Source organism: Rattus norvegicus, chromosome 5, assembly GCF_036323735.1.
Source record: "Rattus norvegicus strain BN/NHsdMcwi chromosome 5, GRCr8, whole genome shotgun sequence".
NCBI lineage: Eukaryota > Metazoa > Chordata > Mammalia > Rodentia > Muridae > Rattus > Rattus norvegicus.
In genome coordinates, this window is record NC_086023.1 from 137,040,331 (window position 1) to 137,056,222 (window position 15,892).

The window sequence follows — 15,892 nt, forward strand, 5'->3', positions numbered from 1 at the left end:
TGTCGAGGGTAAGTGGGTGGAGGGACACTCTCTAGTGCCCCTGTGAGAGGAAGGAGAGAACTTGCCAGAAAGATTATGGCATGGTCCAGACAGGGGCAGGGGAATGGCAGGGAAGTGGTACCACCATGAGATGACACATCACACATAGAACTGGACATGTCCAACAGCCAGCCATGTGCCGGCTGCTGGGGGCTCAGGACGAGCAGCTAAGGCCCAGCACATGTGCAGCAGGGCACTCTGGAGTGGATGAGGGGCTGTACAAAGATGGGACCAGGAGCCAGAGGTCTCTGAAACACCAGAAACTAGAAGAATGAGGAGTGAACAGCTGCCAAGTGAGGGGGTATTGGGGACGGGGCGGGGGTGGACCACTGCAGAGCAGAGGCCAAGGGACCGTATTTATTTGGTGTAATGATGTCACAGGAGATGCTAAAGACGCAATTAACCAGGCATTTCAAGTGTCAGACTCAAAGGTTAGGCTTTAAAAAAAAAAAAAAACACCAAACTTTTAAGGTTTTGTGGTACTGGGGATTGAACCCAGGACTTTGTAGATGCAAAGGCTGGCACTCCACACTGAGCCATAGCTCCGCACCTTTCAAAAACAAAAATATTTTTTTCTGATATAGGATTAAGTAAGTTACCCATTTTAGCCCCCGCATCCTGCTACCTCAATTTCCAAAGTAGCATGGGAGACAGAGGCAGACAGATCCCTGTGAGTCCGAAGCCAGCCCGGTCTACACTCTAGGGATGCCAAGGCTATACAGTAAGACCCTGTCTTAAAAATCAGAAAAAAAAAAATTAAATTGGGGATGGCCAAATAAAACATCTGGAAGCAGCTAGGAAGCAGCGAGGGCAGCGGGGCACCTCCAAGGACAGACAGGTGTTAGTCACGGCTGTAACGGGTCTTTAGTAAATGTCTGCTGTGTAAATAAATACTCATGGGGAGGTGGGCCTACGACTCAGCCTGGACCTCTTGTGGGCCTCAAGAGAGGAGGCCAGATAGCCAGCCAGGACATGGTGGCAGCAGGAGACTGGGACGCAGTGACTACTGAAAACTGAAGATGAGACAGACACGCTCACACGCACAGAGACAAACGGACATGCCTCTGGACACACATGGTTCACCTCAGCCCTTCTTCATAAAGGCAGACCTGCACAGACGTGCACACACACAGAACCGCTGTTTCTGTCCCTCCTGGCTTCCCACTGCACCCAGGGGCCAGGTTAAGACGGCCCCACTTAACACCGCACCAGAGAGTACCAGAGGGGCAAGGGGCAGCTCTGCCCCCCAGAGCCGGGCGCGGCACTCACCTCTTGAATAGGAGGATAGCGATGACAATGAGTATGATGAGAATGACTGCCAGGACAGGGCCTGTCACCCACAGCATCTCGGGCTCCTCCTGCTGCTGGGCTGGTGTCACCTGGACTACGATCTCGTCCGAGTAGGGGCTGGAGGCATAGCGCTTCTGTGGTCCAGTGAAGCAACAGCAAGGGCTATGAGCACAGCAAGAAAGCCCCCGCCCTCACCGATCACCCCCACAAGGGACACTGAGACTAGCATCATGGGGCTGGCCCAGGCTCTAACATCCTGTAAGACCGACTTGTAGCAGGTCACAGGACTGGGTTATCGAGGCCACGTGAGCTCTGGTCTTCATATCCTGAGGCCTAGTCCCATGGGATACCCAGTATAGGTCTCGGTCCTCAGGGTTGCCCTAGCCCTAGGATGTGGGAGTCTCAGGATAATGCAGACCTGGGGACTCTAAGGTCTGAGACTGGCCTAGTCCTGGATTAAGCCTGGGGTCTCAGGGTTCTGCGAGTCATGCCAGCTCAGGCCAACCTGGTCCATGGGTTCCTTGAGGGAGGCGAGCACAAAGCACTGGTAACTCAGATCCGGAGACAGGGGCCGGTTGTAGAAGCCACGGTAGTTCTTCTTGTCCCCCAGGGTGAAGGTCTCAGGGAGCTCGTCCACTTGAGCTGCCACGTAAGGCTTCAGCCGCTCTGCTTGGCGCCGACGCCTCCGCTGTTTCTCCTCACCCTGCTCGATGGCCTCCAGAAGCTGGCAGAGCAGAGCACAGTCACACAAGGCCTGGGAGCATACTGTCCCTGGGGCATTAGCTACTGAGGCTGACATAGGGGCTCCCTCTCCTTAAGGGACCCCCATGGGCCTGCCTGGCCGTGACTGTTACAGGACACTTCCTAACATCACAGCGAGACCCTCCTGGTAGCCTGTAAGGAAGGGCCTCATGAATAACCTCATCCTAACCAGAGAAAGCGGTTTCCCCACGAGCTGTGAGGAGGAAACTGGTGACTTCATGAGTTCAGGAGAACTTAGGCTTAAGGTACGAGCCTTCTGTGAGCTCTACATCACAGGCCTCTCTGCGGTCCACGGGGCTCAGAACACTGAGAGCTGCGCCATGTCTCTAGTGACTCCTATACCATGGGACTCTTACCAAACACCTCCAGGGAAGTCCCTGTAAGCTCTCCTGGAGTTTTCAAAATTCTCCTGGGGATTCCCCTCAGAGTCCCTCTCCCTGGAGAGGGAGTGGCTGACAGCCCGATTTGGACTCCTGGGGCAACATTCAGGGAAAGATGGCCACCGCCCACCACGTGGCTGCCACGTGCTGATCTCTCCCTAGGCACCTCGTCCAGCTCCAGCTCCTCTGGTGTGCTCCATCTTGGTGCCAGCAGGTTCCCGCCCACACGGTCAATGGGCACCACCACAATGTAGAACCACCTGTGTGGACAGAGCAACGATCAGAACCGTCATCGACTGTGGCTACGATCCCGAGCTGCACCAGCCTCTGGCCTCCTCTGTACACCTGACTAGCGAGGGGTCCTGCACTTGAGGCATGGAGAGGGAGAAGCGGCCATCCTCTATAAAGGCAGAGGCAGGCAGTGGCTTCTGAGGCAGGAGGTCTGGGGCAGTGCGGATGGACACCAGGTGCTGTAGGCCCCCAGCGCTGCTGCCGCGGTTCATCAGGACGAAGGAGTACTCCGTGTTGGGTTGCAGGTCTGCAATCAGCTTCCGCATGGAGTGCCCATCCACCTCCACGCTCTGCCCATTGTACAGGATCTGTAGGGGGAAGAGGAGGAACAGCTAATGCCTCTGGGTGGGGACCCCCCACAAGTCTGCAGGGCACAAAGGCTGCAGGAGGATCCAGTTCACGAGACATACGCCTGTGTGCACTGGGATCGGAATGGCAGTGCAGAGCAGATGTGGGCGGGAGCTCTGGCCCAGGCTGGCAGTAGTCTACCCACCTTGAAGGGTACAGCTGACTTGTAAGAGTCGGGGACCTCCCAACTGAGCAGCACAGATGTCTTCATTGCAGCGGCCACACGGAAATTCTTGGCAAACACTGTGGAAGCATGAGGACGAGTGAGCTAGCTGGGGTGGGGTGAAGGGGACAGAGGACATGACAGTGGCTAAAGCAGAGGAGGAGGGGACGGAGGGGATATGGACTTAGGGTGATAACCAAGTACTCCCAGGCAACTTGACATTGCATAGTCCAAGTCCTAACCCAGGTTCTTCCACAGTGAACACTGCAGTAGCTGGGGATGACACCGTGCTTATGGCCAGATCTCCAAAAGAGCATGGGTGAAAGAAAGCCTCAGCTCAGACACCAGGTCAGAGTAGCCAGGGATTAGTGGGCTGTGGTCACAAGATGTACGTGGCCACATGGTCTCTGGATGTCAGTAGGTTAGGCCCCAAAAGATTAGTGCTACGAACCAAAGTACAGCAAGCTGCACACCCTAGAAGGTGATGTAGCAAAAAGAGATCAGTGGATCAAGATCACAAGAGACTGGAAGGTCACGCAGATAGGTCAGTAGGTCAAGGACAGCAGAGGTCAGGGCCGCACACCCAAGAATGCGGTGCCTGTTCATTAGAGGTTAGAGGTCATGAGAGCATGAAGTGTCACACAGCAGAAGCTGGTGGATCAGTTGCGAGAGGTCAGTGGGTCAAGGACAGCACAGGTCCCTAGGAGCAGTCACGCTTGGGCAGCCAATCCCATGACCACAGCACACACCTTGCTCCATGGGCATGGTCTGGGACTGGATGCTGGGGCTGAGTGGGCCGGCGCCTTTGCTGGTATGTGCACGGACCTTGATGTCATAAGTGGTGTCCGGTTTGAGGCCCAAGAGTGTAAGGTGTACATCACCAGTGACATTCTGGAGTTCATGCTGGCTGTTGATGTCACGGTAGACCACGGTATAGTTGGTGATGCGACCATTCCTCTCTGCCAGCACCGGCGGGTCCCAGGCCAGTTCCGTGGTAGACGTGGTCAGTCCTGTCACTCGGAGGTTTTGAGGAAAGCCACTGGGCGCATCCTCGGGGGTCGTGATCTCTTTCTCAAACTCTTCACCTGGGCCAGCCCGGTTCTTGGCAGCCAGCCGGAAGATGTAGGTGGCCCCTTTGTGCAGACCGGTGACTGTAAAATGCTGGTCATCCTTGCCAAAATCTATGGTGTTGGGCCGCGCCTCGTCGGCCCGACGGTATTGTAGCCGGTAGCCCAGCAGCTCTCCAGGCAGCTCCTTGGGTGGGTGCCACTGCAGCAGCGCGGTGTGCATGGCCGTGGTGCTGACCATCATGGTGGGCCGTCCTGGGACTGAACAGCACGCACTGGGCTCTGGTGCCGCCCTCCCTGCTGCCCACCCAGCTTAGTCCCTGACCCCTCACTCACCTGCCCCTGTGGTAGTAACCACTTTGGGCTTGCTTCGGGCACCGTCCCCCTTAGTGGTGTAGGCAGCAACAGTAATGGAGTAGGTGGTCTCGGGGGTGAGGCCGCTGATGGTGGTTTCCTGAGAGAGAAGGGGGAAACTCAGCTCCCATCATACTGCATGAGGAGAAGCTAGACTCTCAGTCACCTGAGACTGTAGCCTAGCGTGCCCCAGGTATACAGGACCAGGGTCTTGGGAGGTAAAGCTGGACAAATCCTTACTCTGCTAGAGGCAGGGCAGCCAGGTGGGACGTGGGCTAGGAGCATGCTGCCCACCCCAGAAGCCCCATGCCTGGGGCAGACAGCTTTCTTCCTTTCAGAGAACAAAGGGCTGGCTACACTGTTACTTTCCCTCCTTTGTGCTGTGAGTGACACCTCATGAGGTCTCTACACACATTCAGAGTCTTGCAAGCACCAGACACCTTCTATGCCTCTTGGCTCGTAAATGCATACAGACTACCATCCTTCTTGAATTAGCTGGACCAAGGGCACTTATAGACACTAGTACAAGCAAACACACACACACACACACACACACACACACACACACACACACACACACACACACACACACACACGGGGGTGGGGGAGGAAGCAAAGTACAACGCTGTAAGTTAGAGGGACCCCATCTACTCCAGCAACTGTGATAGCCAATCCCTCCTGAGACCACATAAGAGGGAGAAAAAGACAGGACACAGAATTCCCCAAACCCGGGAACTCATTCCCCTCTTCTTTCCACTGATGCCCAAGAAGTCAGCCACTCCACTTCCTTCTACCTTGGTGGATCCTACCCACACCCACATCCAGCATTTCCGGACATGCGGAGAAACACCATAGGAGACCAAGCCACGCCACACAGAGAGAGGTAGGAAGAAGGGAGGGTACCACCATGGAGTAGGAATAGGGCTGTCAGCACCAGCCCTGGTGTCCCTCCAGCTTTAAGCCTCAGGTGGGGCCAACTGCCGATGATGCCAAGAACCTTTTGCAGGACCAAGCTGGAGGGTCTCCAGGGCTCGGGCTCCAGCAGTACCAGTACTGGACCTGGCTCCCAGTGCTTCTCCCAGCCTGGGCCTGAGCAGGTGATTTTTCACTCTAGGGATCAATAAGGCCTAACGATCAGGATTGGATTTAACTCCATCCCTGTCTGGCCAGAGCAGGGGCCAGGCTCTGGTCGATTGTGAACATTGGCCTCAAATTGCTGCTCGACAGGCGAGGAGTATGGATTAGAGGAAACGCCAATCACTGCTCAGCCTGGTGCTCATGTCTACACGCCAATTTTCTCTGGATGTGGCTGGTGCCCTGTGGATCTTGGCCAACACAGGCTGGGAGAGGGGGAGTGTCCCATGAGCCCAGCCTGACCCAGTCTTGCCCGTGCTTGCACACCTGTTACTTACATAGTCCTCGGACTCCTCTGGTCTCCACTGACAGCGGGAGAAGGAGAGAAAGGGAGACAGGATGGTGAAGGGTTTGGCCTGGAGAGGACCTGGCCCATGGAGAACTGAGAGAGCTCTGAAGTACCCACTGAGATGATAGCCCAGGACCAGTCCCCACTCAGACACAAGTCCCTGCATCACTGAGCACCGACTGTGTGTGCCAGGCCTGTCGAGGGCAGGGAGACATGGTGGACTGTCAGATATGAAGACAGACTTGACAGCTCAGGCAGAGGGAAGACACTAAGGGATGACTATATATCCTGCTATATACCTGGAGTCCCAATGTCCTGCTATGGCTGTTCAGCTCTGTCTGTCTGTCTGTCTACCCATCCTGCTCTCAGCTGAGACACTAAATTAGAGTTGCCTGAGCTGAGTGTCCCAGAACATAAGTGCTGGACTTAACCACTGGAATGGGCCGAGAGTCAGGCTTGTCAGAGAGATTTTAAAGGCTGGGTATCTATCTAGCTCAGAGCTTGGACATCACCCCAGAGCCACAGGGAGACCTCACACCTGATTTTGACTCTACAGATGCCTGGAGTCAAAATAGGAAAACTAATTTCTTGGCTGGCAGTGGTAAATTCTGACACCAGTGGGCACTGGTATGCTGGGCAAACAGGTATGTAGACTGAGGACTCTAATGGGAAGCCTCATGCTAGTGAGAGGCAGGTCCTGTTTGGAGTCCTCTAGTGAGATCACCCTCCTATAGCTGACCTGTCCTGTCCACTAGCCTGGTGCTGGAGTGGCCTGGGCACCAGCTATTTGAGCCAGCTCTGTTACAGTCTTTGCGACAGAATATAGTAAAATCTATAGAGTCCTGGAATGATCGTGTCTATTTTGCAGAGCAGGCTGGGACCAGGCCTAGTTAGGGTTGCTTACTTGAGAGGAGACTTGGGCTTCCCAAGTCCTGGTGTGGAGTTACCACAGCTACTGCCTATGTCAGGTAGCGAGAGGTGAAAGACCAAGGGGTAGGTGGGACAAGGAAGAGGCTGATGGCGTAGGGGGAGGAGAGAAGGAAAAGGGAGAGAGAATTAGCTTGACTAAACCACAACAGTGAGAGAAAAGCCAAAAGGAAGGGACAAAAGGAGGAGGAGGGTGGCAAGTCTCATCTAGAGGGAGCTCAGGGGAGGCAGGCTGGGCTGTGCACATCTGGTGGGGATACACTTCACAAGCTTCTTTCTAATCATACTGGGGCCCTGGGCTGCACAGATGGTTCTACTGGGTGCATAAGGGCAGGCTGGGGTGTCCTTGACAAGTCACACAGGGGATACCTAGGCCCTGGGGCCAGGCTGGATAAGTGCGCCATCTGGACTCCCACTGGCCCAAAGCAGAATGACCCAGTCCCAGGGGGCAGGAGGCTACAAGGGCAGGCCTTGTCTTGGGTATATGCCTCGTAAAGAACACAAATATGGGGACAATGTCCCTGATCTTATTACCCAACCCCCTTCAAACTGTTGGGGACCAGCACACAAAAGTACACGAAGTGACTTCCCTGGAACCACAGAGGCTGCAGCTGTGGCGCCAGACTCCTGGGATAGGAGGGGCGGGATGGAGTCATTCTCTGGATGTTTCTGGGCGGGTGTGTCTGCTGAGACTTTGTGAGGAGCCTTCAACCTGCCCCAGGAATGCAGGCTGGTGAACACACCCACCTCCCCCACCCCTGGGTCCTTCAGCACAGACAGGTTGGGAGAAGAAAGAGGGCACCCTCTGGGCAGAAAAGAATTTTGGCTCAGAGGGTGAAGCCTAGCCAAAGGTGTGAAGGCTGTTTGTCTATGTGGGGGTTCATCCCTCAGCACAGCCCGCAGAGTATGGAGTTCCCACTTGTTTGGAGTGGGAATCTAGGCGCTTTCTGTTGGGACTTGGTGCTGGCCCAAGAATTCTCAGGACCTGGTTCTGGACAGGGAAACCAAGGGCAGATAACACACTTTTTCCAATACTTGATCAGTCCTTTCTCTGGGTAGAGACTTGGCCTGCCATCCAAGTCCTGCCACCCACATGCTGGCTCATTTTGGCCATACATATAATTTCACAGCGCTCAGTGCTCCTGGATGGAATAGCAAGGTGGGGGTGAGAATACTCCAGGGACCTCACTGTGGGCAGAACACCAGGAAGACAGAAGCTTCCAACACGAAAGGGCTGGCAGGCTCATCCTTGGAGCTAAACATTGGGGGTCAGGAGCCGAGTGGCACTCAGGTGATTATTCGCTGAGCTTTGCCTCGGTCACTGGCTTGAGGCCATAGAGGATAGAGAAAAGTCTTGTCTGCCTCTGGCTGTGTGGTACAGGGGATACCCAGAACAGCATTGGCCAAGACAACGGTTCAGCTCGAAGCCACAGCAAATGTGCTTACTGCAAACACCACAAGGATGAAGCCAGTGCGGTGTGCAGGGAGCCTGGGGTCTTTGGAGATAGCCCTGTGGGCACTGGCAACGAAAACTGCTAGCAGGGTGGAGGGGTAGCAGAACCAAGGTTAGCACAGCTTTCCCAATCCTAACACAAAAATGCGGTTTCTCTGGCACAGGGGCCTCACCTCCTGATCTCAGGAACTCCTGCCCTGACAGACCGAGGTGGCTCCAATGACCATAGAATGCGTAAACACCTCTGAGGGCAGGCACCGGAGGGAGTGACTGTGACACACTGGTCACTGTTTACCCTGCCACCCAGCACTGTCCACGACATACCTGAGCCTCAGCCAGCATGACATCCTGGATGATGGGCTGGCCTCGGGGCTCCCCATTCTCCAGCCGCACATAGGTGACCTGGTAGCCACGAATCTGTCCGTGCTGCTTGTTGGGGACGGGCAGCTTCCAGGAGACATGCACAGCAGTGGAGTTCAGAGGCTCAACCTCCACCTTCCGTGGTGGCCCGCTAGGCACTAGGGGCCAGGTAGAGAGGGAGTCAGACGTGGGGGAACTGAGCCCGGCTTAGGCATGAACAGGATAAGTCTAGGGCTGTGACTCTGCACCCGCCCCCTTGGGAAAGGCTCCAATGCTGTTTCTTTGGCTGGCCAATTTGCCTGCAGTGGGCCAGCCCTATGAACCCCTCTGGCAGGGCTACTTCTTCATGGGGAACACAGCTGTGGGGAAGAGCCGGAAGTGAGGTACCATGCCTTCAACTCCCTAGGCTCACAGCATCTGTCACACATCTCCTTAGTGTCCAGCCAGAGCCCACTTGAGCCTCCTGTACTCATCTTCCCAACCCTGGCTCTCATATTAGGTGGGGCTGCTGCTTCTGCCATAGTCCTTTAAGGTATTTAAGGCTTCAGCTATCTCGGAGATGGCCCAGGAGCCAGGACCTGGATATGGGCTACCCCACCAACTACATCGCCCCAGAGTTTAGACCATTAAGCCTGTTTAGAAAGTGAGTCTGTCAGGTCCCGTGGAGGGAAGATCCTGGGTGCTCGGCAGGCAGCCCCAGAAGGCGTGCCTCCCGTTCCCACCCCTCCTCACGACAATGCTACCCACAGCAGCCTACCGTCCTCGTCGGTGCGCACCAGCACCGGGCTGCTCTCAGGGCCAGGGCCCACATCTGTGTGTGCCCGCACCCACACCCGGTACTCCGTCCACTTCTCCAGGCCCAACAGGTCCCAGCTGGAATGCTCACGGCTGATGCCATCCACCACATGCCGTTTACGGTCCTCGCCGTCCACTGCCTCATAGGCCACGGAGTACTGGGTGATAATGCCGTTGCGGCTGTCAGCCGGCGGTGGAACCCAACTTACCCGGACCGTGGTGGAGCCCGTGCTCACACATGTCACCTTCTGGGGAGGGGCGGATGGGGCTGGGGAAGACAAATGGGGGGAAAGCAGGCAAATGGAGGGTGGGGATCACAGGCACAGTGACCAAGTAACAAGGGACTGGAGACTCACCCAGTCATCCTGAGGCCCTCTAGGCATACTGCTGCTGAGGCGGCCTAACGCCCTCAGAACTAGCTTTCTACTCTCTCTCACACACACACACACACACACACACACACACACACACACACACACACACACACTCGAACACTTGGAGAATATAATCTCTTCTGGGGAATAAATGGTGCAAAGGCCTCCCCACACACACACTCGAACACTTGGAGAATATAATCTCTTCTGGGGAATATATGGTGCAAAGGCCTCCTTGGTTTAAGACTACCTTAACCTGTGCCTGCATGGACAGGGTTATGTGCTTAAGCTCACAAAAGTCTGAGGCTAGTCACAGGGATAGCTGGTGGCCTACAGTTTGGAAGGAACGTATTCCACAGATTCCTTATGAGTTAGGAGGCAAGTGTGTGCTCTCTTTGTGCCTGGTGACTTTTCCAGACACCACACCACTGCCAATACAGGGGCTTCCCTTTACCTCAAGTTTGCTGCCCAGGTAACTTCAACAGACCCCAAGTCACTAGTGGCAGAGCACCACACCAGTGCTGGCACTTTAACCTCTCCCTGTGCACCCACCTCTTGTTCCAGCCTGGTCTCCCCAGGCCCCAGCATTCTACTCTCACCCCTGGGGATCACATCACCTACTTTCGTCCTTACAGCCCTGAGTATTCAGCCGAGACTTAAAGCACCCTAGTTTACCATTCTCGCCAGAGTCCCAAACTCACTTTATCATCTTTGCATGTGTGTGTGGTGTATGTACATGTGTATTTATATGTGAATATGTGTACCTGCCCCACAGATTTCTTTCTCGGCCTCCCGACAGTGTTATGTTATAAGGTGCGTTATGTGACCATACCCTATTTTTTACGTGGGTGCCGAGATTTGAACTTAGATCTTCAGGAATACGCAGCAAGCTCTCTTACCTGCTGAGTCATCCCCTCAGCCCCCCTCCTTTTCCCACCACTGCTTGACCCATACTGCAGCACTGAGGCAGGCAGACAAGGCATCCAGTGGGCTCTCCCCGGGCTCTCTGGGCACCTGCTGAGGTTTACTTCTCTGCCACTTCACAAATAACTCAGTCAATCTGAGCAGCTCCCAGACCTCCAGCTTCCTTCACCTACAGGCATATACGCTTGCTCTCTGCCTTCCAATATTACCTGCTTCTATTTCTGGCTACCAGCCCCTCTCTTCCTTTACAATCTCAAGAGTGGAGTCCAAGGCTAAGCTCCTTTTTTTTTTTTTTTTTTTTTTTTTTTTTTTCCGGAGCTGGGGACCGAACCCAGGGCCTTGTGCTTGCTAGGCAAGCGCTCTACCACTGAGCTAAATCCCCAACCCCGGCCAAGCTCTTTCTTACCCACATTCTGCCACCTTCCTTCTACCTCCAGAGACTTTAGCAGCTGTCCCTCTCCTTCCATGCTCCCATCTTGGCCCTCTCCCTACTCTCACAAAAGCATACGGATGCACTTCAGGAGTTTCCACCTTCAAAGAAGACCCCATGCTCATTGCTACGGCCCCCCCAGTTACTACAGCCCCCTCACAGAGAGCCTCTTGATGACATCTTAGCATGCTGGCTTACTTCCTCACACAGTCCGAGCCCCTGCCAATCTACCACACAGCCCCCCCAGCCCACTTTCCGACTACCTCTAGTTCCTTTCGGTCACTCAGCAGTACCGTCAGGCCTTCCTCTGTAAACTTCCTCTTTGTCCTCTTTCCCACCCCAGATCTCATTTCTAGTCTTCTCAGGATTGCCTCCTCCAGCTTAGGCCCCCACCACACCTCCACACCTCTGTCCCTGACAGGCACAGCATCTTGAATCTGGGTGCCCGAAACCTGCTTCCATGTATTTCCTGACAGGGGTGTGTGTGTGCGTGCTTTAGGAGCCCCCCACCGGAAACACGATGTACCTCTGTATCTCTACCCCACTGCTCCTCACCTGTGATCTATCACCAAGCCTGGCTAGGAGGTATCCTAGATTACTCAATACTCCCCACCCCAACACACACATTACCAAACCATCGAACTTCGCCTAGTCCACTGAAGAGGCGTCTAAGTGGTCTGCCTTTTGGCTCACCTGCCCATTTTCAGAGCCACCCCGACTGATACAGTTTGGGTGGCTACAGAGTTCCTGCCCAGGGCCACCATATTCCCTGTTCCTTTTACCTAATCAGCTTCCCTGCCTGCTTCAGGCTAGGTGAAGTGTCCCATCTCCAAGACTGAACTCTGACCTTGCACCAACACTGTTTCCCTCTGACCTTGCACACCCTCCCAGCTCACTGCACAAACGTAATTAAAAGCTCATTTGGGTAATTACAAGCACCACTCAGTCCACTGCAGCCCTATGAATACAGACCGTCCCTTCTCGACATGTACCAGAGCAGAGCACGGCAGAGGCTTCTAGAGTGAACTTATGACTACAAAGTCAGGCAATCTCTTCACACAGTCCCACCTCGCTTACAGACTTAACTGACACTGTCGTGCTTATGGTTTCTGTTTCACAGTAACATCCAGCCAGTCACAACCATGAGCGTCTTATCAAACAGGCAACCTCGAAGATACCGGCATACTGATCGCAGACAAGCCATCTAGTATCACACCAAGCCACAGTTACAATCTGCCATCTTGTCCCAACCACAAGCTGGGTGTGATGGACACAGTTACAGCCCCACACACTGACACACTTAGGTTCTATTGGCTGGGTATTCACACAAACTCCAGGTGGTTCTACAAACAGCCATGTTGTCACATGAGCCACTGTGCTCCTGCAGGCAGATGTGGGGACACACACACTGCCACACAGTCACATCCTCATGGACCTGTCCCTGAGTGCAGAGCCTCAGAGAGATCACATAGCTTCCAAGGACGTGTGGTGGTGGTGGTGGTGGAGGTATGAGGAGGGGAATGTGGGTGATAAGATGTGGGATCATGGGGAGGAGGACAGGCATCTAGGCAGGCCCACCAAATCAGTGCTATGATCTAGGTATGGAAAGAGAAGGATAGAGGACAGAGATGAGTCGCAGTCACATAGAACTTACCTGTGCAAGATATAAGAGTCACAGAGGTAGGAGAGGGTCAGAAGGCTGGGCAGGGAGCGGAGAAGGCCACCACTGCCGGACACAGACTCACAGGACACTTACCTGTCCCTTTCTTGGGGTCCAGACTCAAGAGCCCAGCCTGGAGTCCAACACTGGACTCAGCAGGCCTCACCACCCACCTGCTTGAAGGGGAGTGGCTATGCCTGTGTGTAGTGTACCAGCCCAGATATGACAAGGGTGGCCTTAACAGACACTTACTGGACTGTGCTGTACGGGCCTCTACGGTGGGAGTGAAGACGCCCACCCCCAAATCTGAGCGAGCAGCCAGCTGGAAGTGGTACAGTGTGTCAGGCTTCAGGTCCTCCAGAGTGTAGGAGGAGGTGGGGTCGAAGGTCACCTTGTGCTGGAAGAGCAGAGAGCACTTACAGGCGGCTCAGATCTCAAAGGCCACTCAGAGGTCATTCCCCATGTGGGCTGCAAGCAGCTGGCAGAGGATCCACTGTGGTTCTGACAGCCCCACCCCACACAGTCACAAGAAATGCATGGCTTGACTCATGCCACAGCCACTTCAAAGATCACAAAGGCCACCAGGATCTATGACCCTAGGGGAAGCTTCAAGGCTAGGACAATATCACATGGACCACGAACCCAAGAGAACAAAGGTAGACTTTGGAAGCTTTGCCTCTAGCACGGGGTGGGAGTGGGGTTGGGGGCGGTGCAGACCTCAGAACCACATAGGCTGTTAAGAGCTATGGAGCTGTAGGGAGTAACCTAGGGTCTGTAGCCAATCTAGGTGCGCCCATCCATCAGAGACTGCTAGGAGCCAGGGGGATATCTGTCTACCCCTGCCGCCACCCCGGTCCCAGCCTTAGGCTCACCTGCTGGCCTTCATCCTCTGCTGCCCAGTACACCAGCTCATACTTGATGATCCGCTCCTGCGGGGGCAGCAGCCATGATAGCTGGATCCTGGTGTCCGACTCGGCTTTGGCCTGGAAGTCTGCAGGCTGTGCAGGCACTGCAAGGCCCACCCCAGGCAGTGTCAGCTTCATGACACCTCCCAAGGCCCAGTGAGAGGGTGCCAAGCTCTCACTAGCTTGCCTGCATCTCCAGTGACTACTTATCTGTGGAGTATGGCATCCCCTCTCTTCCCAAGCTCCAAATTTCACAGCCTGAGGAAACAGGAGGGGCTGTGCCCGAGCCTCTGTTGTTATCATCCAGAACGAACCCCTCTACCTACCTCCCTGCTGTGTCTTGACTTGGATGGTGGGGCTGGGAGGGCCGTCGCCCACGGCAGTAAAGGCCAGGACGCGGAGGCTGTAGGTGATGCCAGGTAGCAGGCTGCCCACGGTGGTAAGGAGTCCTGCGTCGGTGTTATGCTTGTGCCAGGCGCTCAAGGGGCGTCGAGAGTCTGGGGTGTAGTAGACTCGATATCCCCGTACCAGGCCATTGGGCTCTTCAGGGGGTTCCCACTGTACCAGCATGGTGCTGGCGCTCAGCATTCGGGCCTGCACACGGCGTGGAGGGCTGGAGGGTGCCTGCTCACCCGTGCGCGCTCGCACTGCCTCACTGGGTGGTCCTCGCCCAATGCTGTTAACAGCCAACACACGGAAGGCATATTCTGAAAAAGGGCTGAGGCCACCAATGCTGTATCGGGTGCTGGCCACACCATCCACTTCCTGGAAGGGGCCATCTGTGCCAGCTGCACGGTACTGGATGCCGTAGAAAGACACAGGCTCGGTATTTCCAGAGTCCCATGTCAGGGTAACACTGGTGGCAGTTGTCTCTGTCACCACAAGATCAATTGGAGGCTTTGGCAGAGCTGAGGAGAAAGAATTGTTAGATGTCATGACTCTGAGGACAAATCAAGGCATCAACCAAACACAGGGTACGGCCACCCGAGTGTGGTTGATGCCCACACCTTCCTTCAAAAAAGGCTTGAAGAGCTTACAGTGACTTCTTGGGACAGCTGCATGGTGGTCCAAGGAGCCCTGAGCCCTTTGGTATGTAACAAACACATCACCCTTAGGACCCCCAACCCCGCCCCCTGCACACACTGGATCATCACATTAGCACATGTGATTCACCCAACAAACAGACCTTGGCCTATCAAGTCCCACACCGTTCACATGCCTAGACTAGGCAGAGATGTACCTGTCACTCATCTACACTCACTTGTACCACGTATAACACACACACACACACACACACACACACACACACACCTTCCAAGGAATTGGCCTTTAGAGTTCAGAAAGAGCCATGAACTTGCTAGCCCCACCACCAGGCCCCATGACTTGGCTCAAAATAAAGGTGGCAAAATCCCGGCCCACGGTCTCTCTGAGAAGAATGACCACTAAGTCCTAAGAACCCTGTTCTGTGCCACAACGGCTCATGGTCACATTCCTACGCTCTGGAATGTATAGTCTGGGGAAAGAATCAGCAAATGAGTTGGTGGTTAATTGTGAACAAGGACAGGAGGAAAAATCATGGCCTCTCCTTGGACGGGTGTGTGTGTGTGTGGGGGGGGGGGGTTGTGGGAGGGAGAGTCTCACAGTGCTAAGGCCTGAATGGAGACGCTAAGCCACTGTCTGGGACAGAAGGAGCAGGCAGGGGACTAGAATAGTGTGTTTTTGTGGGGCTGGCAGAAACTGAGAGTGGGAGACCAGCTGATGCTCCTGGGTGACTCCCAGAGCAACGTGAGCCCCTGAAGCTCCCTTTTGCTTTCGTGAAAGGAGACGGGGTAAGGCCGGGCGGGCAGGTGCTTCTGTAGTGTGTGTGAGGCCTTGGGCTCCATCCCAAGTAGGACCAGGTGGAGTGACATGATTAATCCTAGCTTACATCCCGACTTCCTTTCGGCA

The 15,892-nt window shown here is 54.8% G+C and overlaps 1 protein-coding gene across 24 annotated transcripts in view; it reads right to left on the reverse strand.

Moving 5' to 3' along the window:
* The window catches only part of Ptprf (protein tyrosine phosphatase, receptor type, F), an 82,030-nt gene that overhangs the window by 12,955 nt on the left and 53,183 nt on the right, over nucleotides 1-15,892 (reverse strand). For 5 of the 24 annotated variants that reach the window (XM_039110161.2, XM_039110157.2, XM_063287869.1 and 2 more), the window contains 13 exons: nucleotides 14,272-14,853; nucleotides 13,913-14,049; nucleotides 13,293-13,437; nucleotides 9,615-9,920; nucleotides 8,822-9,015; nucleotides 6,107-6,133; nucleotides 4,677-4,794; nucleotides 4,023-4,601; nucleotides 3,256-3,353; nucleotides 2,817-3,070; nucleotides 2,638-2,731; nucleotides 1,835-2,053; nucleotides 1,309-1,463 (listed from right to left, as the gene is read on the reverse strand). In XM_039110161.2, the coding sequence (XP_038966089.1) occupies nucleotides 1,309-1,463; nucleotides 1,835-2,053; nucleotides 2,638-2,731; nucleotides 2,817-3,070; nucleotides 3,256-3,353; nucleotides 4,023-4,601; nucleotides 4,677-4,794; nucleotides 6,107-6,133; nucleotides 8,822-9,015; nucleotides 9,615-9,920; nucleotides 13,293-13,437; nucleotides 13,913-14,049; nucleotides 14,272-14,853 (2,908 nt within the window). Of the gene's footprint in view, nucleotides 1-1,308; nucleotides 1,464-1,834; nucleotides 2,054-2,637; nucleotides 2,732-2,816; nucleotides 3,071-3,255; nucleotides 3,354-4,022; nucleotides 4,602-4,676; nucleotides 4,795-5,600; nucleotides 5,998-6,106; nucleotides 6,134-8,821; nucleotides 9,016-9,614; nucleotides 9,921-13,292; nucleotides 13,438-13,912; nucleotides 14,050-14,271; nucleotides 14,854-15,892 lie in introns of those variants that run through there. The other 19 variants (XM_039110163.2, XM_039110159.2, XM_063287870.1 and 16 more) reach the window with 9 other exon arrangements.